Source organism: Rhyacophila brunnea, unplaced genomic scaffold (genome assembly GCF_057557595.1).
Source record: "Rhyacophila brunnea isolate RB1 unplaced genomic scaffold, BYU_Rbru_1.0 scaffold_11, whole genome shotgun sequence".
In the NCBI taxonomy this organism is placed as follows: Eukaryota; Metazoa; Arthropoda; class Insecta; order Trichoptera; family Rhyacophilidae; genus Rhyacophila; species Rhyacophila brunnea.
This window is the reverse complement of record NW_028232763.1, coordinates 31,634,993-31,648,013: the sequence shown is the minus strand read 5'-3', so window position 1 is coordinate 31,648,013 and position 13,021 is coordinate 31,634,993. Positions and strand designations below refer to the sequence as shown.

At 33.8% G+C, this 13,021-nt stretch overlaps 1 protein-coding gene across 1 annotated transcript; it reads right to left on the bottom strand.

The window, feature by feature from the left end:
- Positions 1–7,363: 7,363 nt before the first annotated feature.
- Positions 7,364–12,758, bottom strand: ND-B14.5B (NADH dehydrogenase (ubiquinone) B14.5 B subunit). The gene is made up of 3 exons (XM_085957477.1): positions 12,513–12,758; positions 9,402–9,545; positions 7,364–7,522 (listed from the first exon to the last, which is right to left on the bottom strand). Exons 1-3 carry the CDS (start codon positions 12,676–12,678, stop codon positions 7,473–7,475), a joined length of 360 nt encoding a protein of 119 aa, XP_085813603.1. The 5' UTR covers positions 12,679–12,758; the 3' UTR covers positions 7,364–7,472.
- Between the last annotated feature and the right edge of the window lie 263 nt (positions 12,759–13,021).

Genomic DNA, 13,021 nt, shown 5'->3' with positions numbered 1-13,021 from the left:
CTGCGTTCCGGTGTAATTAAATTGATTAGCTATTATCTATGTATATACAAGGGGGTCCTCATTATCTGAGTCCCCGCAGTCACAAATTTGCAGGAAAAAGCAAAAAAAACTATAAAAACACAAGCGCAATAGCTCACAGTTGTCAACCGTCACTTCACAATCTTTCAATCCCACACTATTTCTGTCTTGCTCACGTGTATTTTTCTTTTCTAAACGTGTCCCCATAAACCCATTTATTAAGTAATTTTGGTCCCCGTTTTAAGTGGATTCACTCTAAGAAGTATTTTTTCGGATCCAATCACCTTCAGATAACGAGGACCCCCTGTACAGTAGAACCTCGATATAACAGACAAAATATCCGGTCTAATGTGAAAATTGTTAAAAACATCCTGTTAATGTTACCATGTTCATAAAACCTATCACTCATCTGTGCCGGGAGGTTTTGTATGGCAGCAAGTGAGAGGTCGCAAATTTTTTAGCAAAAACAAAACCTTTATTAATTTTTTTTTTTTTTGAAATATAACATCTAATAAAACCTATTCTGAAAAAACTGAGGGTTATGTTCTTTTTCCTTTCACAATGCAACTGAATCACTGAAAGGTCAGGCGAGATTGAGCGCCGACCGATCTGTGCAAACAAAGTATCATAAACAATTCTACTAAAGGGAAATGAAAAATATTTAAAAAAAAAAAAAAACGGGAACAATCGGGATAATATATGTGACGGGACCATAATATTTAGACGATATATCGAGAAAAACGATAAATCGGGGAACGGTTAATGCGGGATTATTTAACATTGTTCTTATGGGTATTTGGCGGGACTTACAAAAATGAACGATCCATGCGGGAAAACGATTTATGCGAGAACGGTAGATCGGGGTTCCACTGTAACGAAATTCAACTATATTACATGCATTTTTGTAATTTTAGGTAGTTGATTATAAAAAAAACAGCAGACTTCAAAGGTGTAAACAAAACTTGATTCTATTCTATAACTTTATACCTACACACAAATAAAGTGTATTTTTGGAAAAAATGTTTGTGTATTAAAACAAAATACATGCCAGTTCTGATAATAACACAACACCTTTATCATTGGCAGCGATGCTTTTGAAACTGTGGATTCATTTGTTTATCTACGGCAGGGATGGCGAACCTTTAGTGGGTCAAATTTTGTTTGTTATTTTTTTTAGTACTAGCTCGTGGGTCACTAAGTCACTTTTTATTAGAGTAGATTTGTGGTGTGTTCATCTCACTTAACTAGTCGACCCTTCATGCCAGGCCTCCAGGCTTAGAGCACTGTTAGCCCCCCCCCCCATTGTGGGGGCTATTTGTACCCCTCCGAATACTAAAAAACATAAAGAAATAATAATAGTATTTGTCGATATAGGAATAATGTATTATTTAAGTACTAAACTTCATTTACCGATTGTTTCAAATAATTGTGTAGAATAAATGCAAGTTTATCATTAAAGTCGCTTTACTTAACTTGGTTACAATCCACTTGAATACCAATTGATTTATTTAAGAATGTTCATTTAATCTGACGAATTCGGTCCTGAATTTTGATAAAATTGTTTACATGGCAAATAACACACACAGTCATTTTATTCTTTTCAATTACACCATATTTATCATACCATTCTGTTTGATATGGTCTGGAACTTGTATTGTTCGTTTTTATTTTTTTAACCGCTGGCATAGTACAAGGCTACAACTAAAGATATTTATATTTAGAACACAATAATTTCTTATTAATGTACTTGATATACATACATATGTAGATGAGAAACTTTAATAATAAAAAAATAATAATGTTGAATTATTAAACACTTCTCCCATCATCTCCCCGTTCTACGATGCAACGAATATGTATGCGCGTCAAGTTTATGACTGTCATGAGTCATACACGCTTCGCGACAAAAGGACGAAACATAACGTTTTACGACCATGTCCACATGGAAATATTTTTTTATAAATTCGACATCAGATATGTTATATACTTTATGTTTTTAATATTTTTGATTGTTCTCTCTTTTATGATATAAAAATAAGTTTATAAAAATCAACGCGTGGGTCATTTAAAAAGCCTGCGTGGGTCAGTGTCTGACCCGCGGGTCATAGGTTCGCCATATCTGATCTAGGGTCTCTTGTCACAAACACTAATTACACAACAACAAAATAAATCGCCGGATCACCCTTGCCAACAGGTGCTATTTTGATCTCCAAAGGCTTTTGAAGAACAAGACACTCAAGGAAAATCAAAACAACCTTATATAAAACTCTCCTGTGGCTAGTTTTGGATCAGAATACTGGCCACTCAACAAACAGGATGAGAGAAATATGATTATCTTTGAGAGGAGAGTTTTAAGAAGAATCTTTGCGGCTGTTCAAGAAAGTGACATTTGGAGGTCAAGGTACAATAAGGAGCTGTATACGCTTTATAGGGGCGAGAAGATCACATAGCATATGAAAATGCAGACTGCGCTGGATCGGCCACGTGCATAGAATGCCGGAGGATATAGCAGCAAGGCAGGCTATGTACGCAACCCCCGAGGGCAAGAGAAGAAACCTGGATGGCTGGACTGGGCCACAGGAGATTTAAAAATGCACGGTCAAAGCAACTGGAGAGTGTCGGCGCTGGAAGTTTTTGAAGGAGGTCAAGGGTTGTAGTGCCATAAATGATGATTATGACGCCCGCGTGGCTTAAGTGTCGGACTATAGCGTCGTGGGTCTCAGGTTCGAATCCTGGGTCTGGCAAGTACACATATTGTTTTGCAATTTGTGTATGAGTCAGAGTATGGACCTAATAAGTTGAGCAAGTGGCTGATATCCATTTCTCGTAAAAACAAAATCTGTTAATACAAACCTCCACTCTGTGGAGACCCATATGATTCTATTAGGATCGGACATGGTCGAAAGAAAGAAGAATTTATTTCTATTTGACGGCAGAAAACTTTTCTATGAATTAAAGTTTTCATTTCTACTTCATCATTGTTTAAAATCACATAATATTTTCAATCCATTTATAGAAACTTCACTGACCTTATATTGTGCCGTTTATTTTCTTAATATATAACTGACTTTCGGCTTTAACGGACACTCCCTCACCCGCATTATTCCGTTATAACGAGGTTCTACTGTACTATTATATTATGATTTAATGTATCCTGAAAATATTAATAGAACATAATATTATTATTGCCTGTGTTTTGTAAAAAGGGCGAACCAACCATTTTGGCGAAATCGAGATTTTAATGAAAAAACAATATGTACCTCACTAGCTTTGTTCGGCGAATTTGTATCTCCACAGGAAAGTACTTAAAAACGATAATCGTAAGGGTGAATAACCACTTGTGACATATTAGGCATTTAAAAATATTATATTATAAGGACAGCATTCTTTCTAAGCTTTATTATAAACTTGCTAGACATTTATGATCATCCACAGGTAATTAATAAATAAATGTCAAAAGTTAAAAATCCTCCTGTAAAATGCATTTTGGTTAATTCGCCATTTTTACAAAACACCGATGATATACCATTATGAGTTTACACTGTTTTTGATTGTATATTGTAATTTTAGGCACAGAACCACACAATGAAACACAATGTTAAGATTATAAATTATATTTTAATGTACACAACGGAATAATTCGTTTGTTACTTAAATCCATTTGTATTATAGTTGACCACATGTATTATTATAGTGCTTAAAAATAAATTTCGTTAGATTTTGTACCTTCTAATTATTATCGATTAAAATTATATTTATTCTTAAATTTATATGTATGCAGTTTCATTAACCAATATCTATGCCTATCTGTTTCAACAAGTATATTAAAATTTACACTTCATTTTTATGACGGAAAGGATTCCAATAGAGGCAGACAATAATCATATTATTTGACAGCAGTCTTGCAAGGCTAGAAACTGGAGATATTTTTCATGCGTAATGATGGGAGCCATCGAAATACACCGAAACTCTGACAGCATCAATAGTGAATGATGAGTCAAAACTAATGGCTGCAGTTCGGTCTGCTACAGTACATATTTCATTTTTCCGAGGTCCGTCTACTGTTGTCTCACCTTAACATATTCCATATCTGGGTAGTTAACAGAGATGGGCAACATATTTTTGAATTTAGCCACTACTGTGGCGAATGAAAAGTGAAATTTTCCATACCATATAAAAATTGGAAATATAAAATCGTACACACTTGTCTGTTATTGAACATGTACACTTTCAAGAATAAATTTTGAAATTAATTCCATAGAATTCTGAAATAAGATGGCAAAACACGATATATCTGTTTTTCTAAATTGTTCAGGTCAGGAGAGCAATTTTAAACTTCGAAAGATTTCAAACAATGGACATATCACATATTAACACAGCTTATTTCTCCTAACAAACACCAATTGAAACTGTCCGCTTTCAGCAGACGACTCCTCTGGAGCACTAAACGACCTAACCTTCGACCTTCAGCCTATTAGTCATCTGGACTTATAAATTCACAAACACCGTTCCTGTTAGCTAGCATTACATATTTTATAAATCCTACAGTCCACATCGACGGATCTATCTGCGAAACAAATTTAAGAAGAATAATAAGCTACCTGTTGAATTCCAGTTCCAGCCGAGAGCCGGCTAAGGAACGCTTTTGACCGATGGACATGATGTGGATCGTAGGTAAAGATACGGGTAGCAGAGATAGGGTCAGTAACCAAGGCCACCGGCTTGGGTAGCAGCCTCTAATTTCGAGATATTCGATGTTCAATCAGTGCCCTTTGAGACGTCGAATAGTAAGCCCACGACACTCATGGCAAATGAAAGATACGGCGTAGTGAAGTGGAATTAGTTATAATTATTAGTAATAGATTCCCTTGTATAAGAGTATGTGAAAATATACATGAACATTAAAGAAATCGCAAGTTTAATTCCTGGAGCCTCAGACTCCTCCTGAAACATTAAGTTTGTGGTCACGTGGTGAGTGCATTTTATAGTGTCACAACCTATAAGACCTAGATATACCATATATCATTTTGATATCTTGTAGATCTCACCAAGAACAGTCTGAAGGTATACATAACTCAATTTGCCAAAAAACCGGATATTATCATGTTTTGCCATCTTACTAAAGAATTATCAGACCATAAACCTAGCAATATTTTTTTTCCAAAAGAAGTGCCAATCTACTGATATAGGTACGAGTACCATTATAATAAAGTTCATAAATTAATTTAATCCAAAAAAGGTATTAAATATCATCGGAATAATTCCTATATTAATAGGTTTCGTCTCTGAGAATCTTCAGGCACTGAGCATCATCTATCTTATATAACAGGGATGGCCAGTGCGTCGATCGGGGACACAACAATATATTGTAGGTACTATTTCTTGTTCAATATTAACAGTTTTACCACTGAAGGAACGAACCAGAGGAGAAGATATATTTAATGCATTTAAGTCGTATATTATGAGGGCTAAGTTTTTAAAAGATTCAGAGATATGTTACCTGATATTAAACAGTATTTAACAAAGAAGGGAACAGAATATGAATATGACAAAAAGTGGTTGCTTAATCTTGCCTTTCTCTGTGACATTACACAAAAATTAAATCAATTGAATCTACAACTTCAAGGGAAAAAATGGCATTAATTGATTTGATTAGTGTAGTGAATACATTTAAAACCAAATTTTCACTGTATGAACAACAATTAAAGGAATATGATTTTTTAAATTTTGATAATTTGAGGTCCGAGTGTAAAGATATGCAAAATATAGTGGTTAGTCAGTATTTCAATTACACATCGACGTTGCTAACTGAGTTTAACGTGAGATGGATTTCTCTAAATTAGAAGATGTTGTTACATTTATGTCGTTCCCATTTAATGATAGTATAAACGCGGAAGAAATAACCATACAAATAAGTGTTTTTTTGGTACTGTTCGGTTAAAGCGGATACAGCGGAAAACGCATTTTGAAAATAGCCGATAAACTAGATTATTTGATAGGTTTACCTAACCAAACCTAACCTAACAAATAATCCAGTTTATCGGCTATTTTCAAAAATGCGTTTTCCGCTGTATCCGCTTTAACCGAACAGTACCGTTTTTTTTTTTTTATTTATTAAGGAAACAAACAGTTACATATTGATTACAAAAAATTAGAATATAATAATGAAAAGTTATTGCAACCAGCAAAGTTTCCTTAGATATCGATTCTACGCACCTTGTGACACTTGAACTTGGAGAAATATTGACACTAAAATGCAGTGTAGTCCTGAAAGTCGGAGCTTTAAGTTTTGATAATTTTTGGAGCCTAATTTGTGAAAATAAATATCCACATCTTTGGAAAGTTGCAGCATATTTAATTTACTTTTTTGGTCCTACATATCTGTGCGTATCGGCTCTCTCTTCAATGCATGCAATCAAAACGAAGCATCGCTCACGATTGACTAATGATAATTTGACTGCGTACTTACGTCTAGCGGTAACTTCATATCACGTACAATACGACAAAATAGCTGAAAATATGCTATGCAAAGTTTCGGATGAAAATAAAAAATAAATTTTAAGATTTCTTATATTTGATATACAGGTAAATTGTGTAACTATGTCGAAATTATAGTTAATATGTGCATACTTAATTTTTTTAGAAGTGATAATTGTATAAGTGAATAATAATTATCTTATTGTCGTTAATTGGATTTTTTCGATTTGTTATTTTTTATATGTATAAAATATATGTTTTCAAAATACATAAATACATAATTGAATAATTATAAAAAAATTGGGTTTTTATTATTCTCGCATGATATAATTTCATTCAATTTCATAAAGTCATTCGATCACCACAAATAATTTTAACAACTTGTCGATTCTAGAAAAAAAAATGGCCACCCCTGTTATATAATATCCAACTGAAACAGATTATAGTTACTTACTGCTTATATACTAGCGTAAGTATTAAAAGATCGTGAAAAGAAATTTTTATAAGTAAAGAATTATTCAAACATTGAACAATCTGAGGTGTTGGATTTTTTTAAAGTACATTAAAATACTTCCCCTTTATATATTAAATGAAATATTACAAAACTTTAATTATTTAGAATCTAGACTAATTTTTGGTTAAAATTACACTCGATTGAGTTCTGCATTAAGATAGCGAGATATTGTTTACATTACTGATCTGGCGATAATAATTTCTAGGTATCAGAAAGGCTGGCTCCTGATTTAAATTTTTTTTTGCATTATCGTAGCTCCCGAGCCAAAATGTCCGATCCCTCAGGGTCTTTTAGCTCGTCCGGTGTATCGCCTGCTTAACATGCTCGGTAGGAAAGGGAATTAATAGACTTGAATTTAAATCATAACTTTATTAATATTAATTTAATCAAATACAGCGTTCGAATATTTGTATATATGTATGTACAGCCTATTGGTAAGTGAATTGATGACTACTAAATTCATTCAGCGAATAGGCACCCACGGGTTCAGCACATCTCTGAATTTTTTACGTTCTGAAAAAATAAGTTATTTTTTAAAAAAAATCATTGAATTGGGAGAATGAAAACGATTTCTTGCTTTGACAAAAATGTCTGGTTATGGTAGATACAACAGGTGTTACCTGTCACAATGAAAATTGATTTCTACAGTTGGGTAAAAGTAAAATGGTTTTTCAATCTACTAATTTATAAAAAAAAGAAGCTAAAATGGAGTTACTGATTTGTTGACTATATCGTCGCTAATTTTCTACAAACGTATCTCAATTTTTGTCAGTTTTGAGTTGTTTGATGTAATGAATTCAGAATTTGAATACAGAATTTGAATACGCACATATTCCACTAACACGTATCCAAAAACATACTTTATAACATAATAGATTTAAGCAATGCAAAAAAATCGTATCACAATGAAAGACTTTTATTATTAAAAAAGCGTATTTTGAGTTACGTGTTTGTAAGTACACAGAATACTGAACTCCGAGAGATGATTATACTGCAGTTCTTTCTCGTAAGTCAAGATACGCGTTTACTGCAGTAATATTGTGGAATGATTCACAGTAAAGTTTCAACGCATTCTCGTATCTTCGACAATATGACTGATCAGTCGAAAGTGTAGTGTGAAATTTGAAGAAACATAATATTTTTTTCATGAAAATATGTGTAACTATACTAAATAATGGATATTTCATAGAAGAAAATTTATTTCTGAATTTAAAACTGAGAGAATAAAGTTGTTATTTGTCTCTCCTGAAATGTTGTGTTTTTTTGAGATACGTGTTTGTATAAAATTAACGACGATATGAGGCTATTGGTTTCAAAGTTAGTTACCTCCATTTATATTTTTCAAGATTCTAGTTCTCTAAGTACTTTCATTGGTGTGTAAGTTCATTAACTGTCAAATGTCATTACTATATTTTAGGTTATTTTCTATTTTACATGATAACTTGAGCTGTCATGGAGACCATAGACTAAAATATAATGCAAACACTTAAGCAATCACAAATGGGTACTGTTCGGTTATAAGAAATACAGCGGAAAACACTTTTTGAAAATACCCAATATACTGGATTATTTGTTAGTTTGGGTTAGTTTAGGTTAGGTTGGGTTAGGTTTGGTTAGGTTAACCTAACAAATAATCCAGTTTATCGGCTATTTTCAAAATGTGTTTTCCGCTGTATTCCTGATAACCGAACAGTACCCATAAATGTATGTTGAATATTTTCGGACACTGTTCAAAGCATCATGCTTACTTTTCAAGCAAGTTTTCATATTTTATGATAGAGACCGAAATCTTTAACACGAGGCCTGGTGGCGGCGCTCGTGTCGTATCTTGTCGATGGTTTTCGATTTTGAAGTATTGGAAGTACTGAAACGCGAGAGGAGGGGATCTAGTTCTCACTAGCCGCCGCCCATCACCGTAAACTTTTCGCACTGTACTGCTTGATTATAAAATTGCTCTCCTGGTCTAATACACTCTTCCATCATCATTATTCAACAAACATATTACAGTTGGATGAGAACACTAATTGTCTGGTCTTCTTTTGGGCACTCAACGTCAATCTATTCTCCTACTGTGCGACGGAAAGGGGACTACGCTTTAGTTTAAAGCACAAACCAAAATCTCAATGAAATCACATCATATCACAACTGAATGTACATACTTTTTACATTTTATTTAATTTCTATCGACACATTGGATATTCCTGAAATATTTGATCCTCGATTGAATTGGATTTGCATGTTAGAAAGTGATCATGATGATTCGTGTGGTGCTATTTATATCACTGATCTAGTGACCATGAAGTATTAAAAAAAGGCTATTTCAAAATAGATGGCTCATGATACTATTTAACTGCAAATATACTATGCCGTATTGAAATAAAATTAGCTTTACCTGGAAATGAAAAATCATCAGGATGTAGTTCAACATAGCGCCGAAGGATGGCATCTCTTTCCGCAAGGTTCTTCTTGGAGATTTTATAAGCCCAGTGACCGGCTAAAGCAGCCACCAACGTTATTCCAATATGCTTTTGGATACCTACATAACAGTAATGAAGCTTATAGATAACTGGGTGTGCAGTAATATGACTTTAAGGGTACCATGCAGCCTCTTCATTCACAATTTTCAATTCAAATGGACACGTTGATTGGTTAAATCAACATTGCATGAAATTTATTGTCTAAACTGGGAATTGAATACACTATCTATGTGAAGAAGGTACAGCACACATGGATACGGTGTCACATCACAGCCATTCCGGAAACTAAAAATCCCCGTTTTTTCATGCACATGTCAACCACAATCTTACTATAGAACGCAGATTCCAATGGTAGACTATTTCATGGGAATTTTCTTTGCTAACTTTAAATGCAACCCGGTATACAGTTCACCAATGAAAATTTTAATTACTATTTTAGTTTTATTTATTAAATTAATTGTTTTATCTAATAAAATTATATTAGGTTGGGGTAGGTTAGGTTGAGTTTGGTTTAGAAAAAAAGTTATAAAAACTCATGCGGGCATCTGCGGCACATATATCGTGATTTTTTTTCATAAATACTTGTTATAGTAAATTAGAGATAAGTACTTAATAAATTATTATTATTTGAAGATAGCAACAGAAATTCCCATGAAATAGATGGCACCACCATTGGGAATACGCTAATTGGCACCCCGGTATATATATATATATATATGGTGTGATGTCAGCCCTGAACAGTGTTACTAACTGTCGTCAATAAAAAAATTGCCGGGTAACAGGGTAAGGCATTCAACATGAAAAATGCTAAAATTTCATAGAAAAAAATCTTAATTTCTTATACTGTTCATATACATTAATCAATGGTGCACAGATATTGTATGTCCAGTATAGTATGTTTTGAGAAAATCGAAGTTAAAAATTTGAGATGCATGAGAAATGGAGTGTATTTGAATGATACAGCAGTATCTTCTAAAATATCCTATTCGGACGTAGAATATTTTTACAGCATAAAGATATGATGCAGACGAACATTTTGTGTATGTTAACTCAATTTCGACAAAAACTGGACATACAATATCTTTGCACTAAACCATTGATTCTATGTACAGTAATAATGCATGTGGCGCAATTTTGGATAATTTTATAATATTCCATATTATTATCATTTTGGTTAAAGTGTTTTGAGACCAAAACGCAACTATGGTACTGAAAAACAAATCAAAACTTAATCTGGCCCTCACATCTAAACTCGCCTCATCCGCCGCACAGCCATAAATCAAACCTTCTAGGAACATCAATCTGATGTTGGATATGAAGACCAAAGACCGCACATCTACCTAGTGACAGTCGCACGTAATCTCTCGAAACGTATAGATATTTGGATGTGGCGAGCCAGTATAGGAATGACCAATTCGTAGATGTGTGTATGCGTTCTGGCATCTTCGACTCGCAGCCTGAGATGCATGCGATTTGTTGGGTTACAGTGGGTTGTTAGTTATTGGTTTGGTTTTTCATCTCAAAAGATATTGAAACTGAACTGAAACTATTGAATACAATTTATGTCTGCTCAGCACTAATGCACCGGTAGAAAGGGTCTTTTCTCTTGATGAATAAGTTGTGGACGAGCGAAAAAACACAGTCGCAAGTTGCAGTTATTAAATCAATGTTAATTACCAAAGTAAATTATAAGAAGTCTTGTCAAGAATTTCATTCTTATTTGAAATCAAAACCAAACGTTCTTAAGAAAACTTGTTCTTCAGATAAATATAAGTTCTTTTCATTAATAAATAAAAGCTATGAAGAAATATGCGTTTTCTGGAATACACATATTATTACCTACTGTATACAATACTGTCCCGTTTTGAGGAAAAAAATAAATGGTCACATAATTTATAGGTACTACATATTTTGGGTCTTTTCACTGGTTCTCCGCCATCGCTCGTTGTCTTGTCAGTGAGCGCAGTGTTGCCGACCGAACTATAATTATAGTACATTTCCATCTGCGTACTATTAAAAAAGTATAGTACGTCAAAAATACTACAATTTTGAAAAATGGAATTAATTGAATTCGCCGATTGTGCGAATATTCCCCATTGCTTTTAAAAGTTGTATATATTGTCGATGTTTAAAGTTCCGTAAAATGTTCGTACTTCAATTACAGCAAATCGTAATAACGTGCAGCGAGGGACGTAGTAAGTATAATATATATAATATAAGATTTCAGTGTGCGATATTAGTCTATGGACGTAGTCTTGCGTTGTATACTCTAAAAAACTAATGTGATAGTTAAGGACGGCGGCCGGCGTTAGCATTTTTCGGTCGTAAAAGGTGTTTAAATAAAGCAGGGCTTCGAAATTTCTCGAATTCTCCGTTATGTTTATGTGACAAACAAAAAACTTACATTTTCAACAAGTCCTATAATTTTTGCCGAAATACTATAATGTCTTGGACCGCGTACTATAATTCGATGAAAATATACCAAAATGGCGACTGACAGATAAAGACGGCGGAGCACCAGTAAAAAGCACCCATATTTTTAATGTTTTAATTGGTTAAATATCTTCGTGAGCGTGGAATATCCAAATTTTGTAATTGCGATCTCCATGGGGAAAAAATTCTAGCCTATCTATATAACTAACGTTCTGACCAAAGTATAGAAGTTAAAATGTAAGTTTAAAAATAGATTTTTTTAAGGTTAATCTATTTTACATTTACTTAACCATAAGACCTGCATAATATCTAAATGAAACATTTTAGAAGCTGTGGCTTTACCAATATCATCATATCTGTCCTTTTCATATAAATTCTTTAAATGCTTTTCGAATTAGTACATCTGGAAGGAGTATTGTGTAAAAACAGTCATGCCACTGAGAAGTGGTATACGGCTTAAGAATAGTATATCGAATACGTGTATCATATTATATGTGATATATATTATTATATCTAGCATAATAATGTCACGATAGTAAACTTATATAGAGTCAAAAATATTATTACATAACGAAGATTGACATGATCATTACCGCTAAGAAGTGGTCGGCGGGTTCCAAAATTGATTCCGCAAGCGGTTAAAAATCCAACCGACCCCGTCATTAAAGGGCCCCAAAATTGATTTAGAAACGGTTCGATCCTCACAATATCTCGAGTTAAAAGCTCCAGAGGAGTAGTCGCAGGCTGCGGCGGAGACATTTTGAAATTGCACCAATTCTGAAAACAGTGAATAACAAGCGCTGTCAAAGTAGTCAAAGAATAGACACCAATAGACACAAAGTATCGTAGTCTATGGCTGAAAGTGTTGCCATCTTTTCCTATGGCACGAACCTATCGCTGCGGCCTGATATGGGCCCTCTATGCGGAAGGAGATAAAGGTTAAAATAGACTCAATGACAATCGGTCATATATATGCCGGAAAACCCGTTTCTTATGTTGGCGTCCTGTGTCACAGAGTGTAAATACGATATCATAGACTGTCACATATATGTCAAACAATCTATGACAGCCTACAATGTCATAGTTTTTTGGCTAAGTGTGA

Excerpts from the sequence above, each read along its gene's own strand:
- ND-B14.5B (XM_085957477.1), bottom strand. The coding sequence starts at position 12,678 with ATGTCTCCGCCGCAGCCTGCGACTACTCCTCTGGAGCTTTTAACTCGA. Across the intron at positions 9,546-12,512 it reads CCGCCGACCACTTCTTAGCG|GTATCCAAAAGCATATTGGA; the intron begins GTAATGATCATG and ends ACTGTTATGTAG. Across the intron at positions 7,523-9,401 it reads TGATGATTTTTCATTTCCAG|AACGTAAAAAATTCAGAGAT; the intron begins GTAAAGCTAATT and ends TTATTTTTTCAG.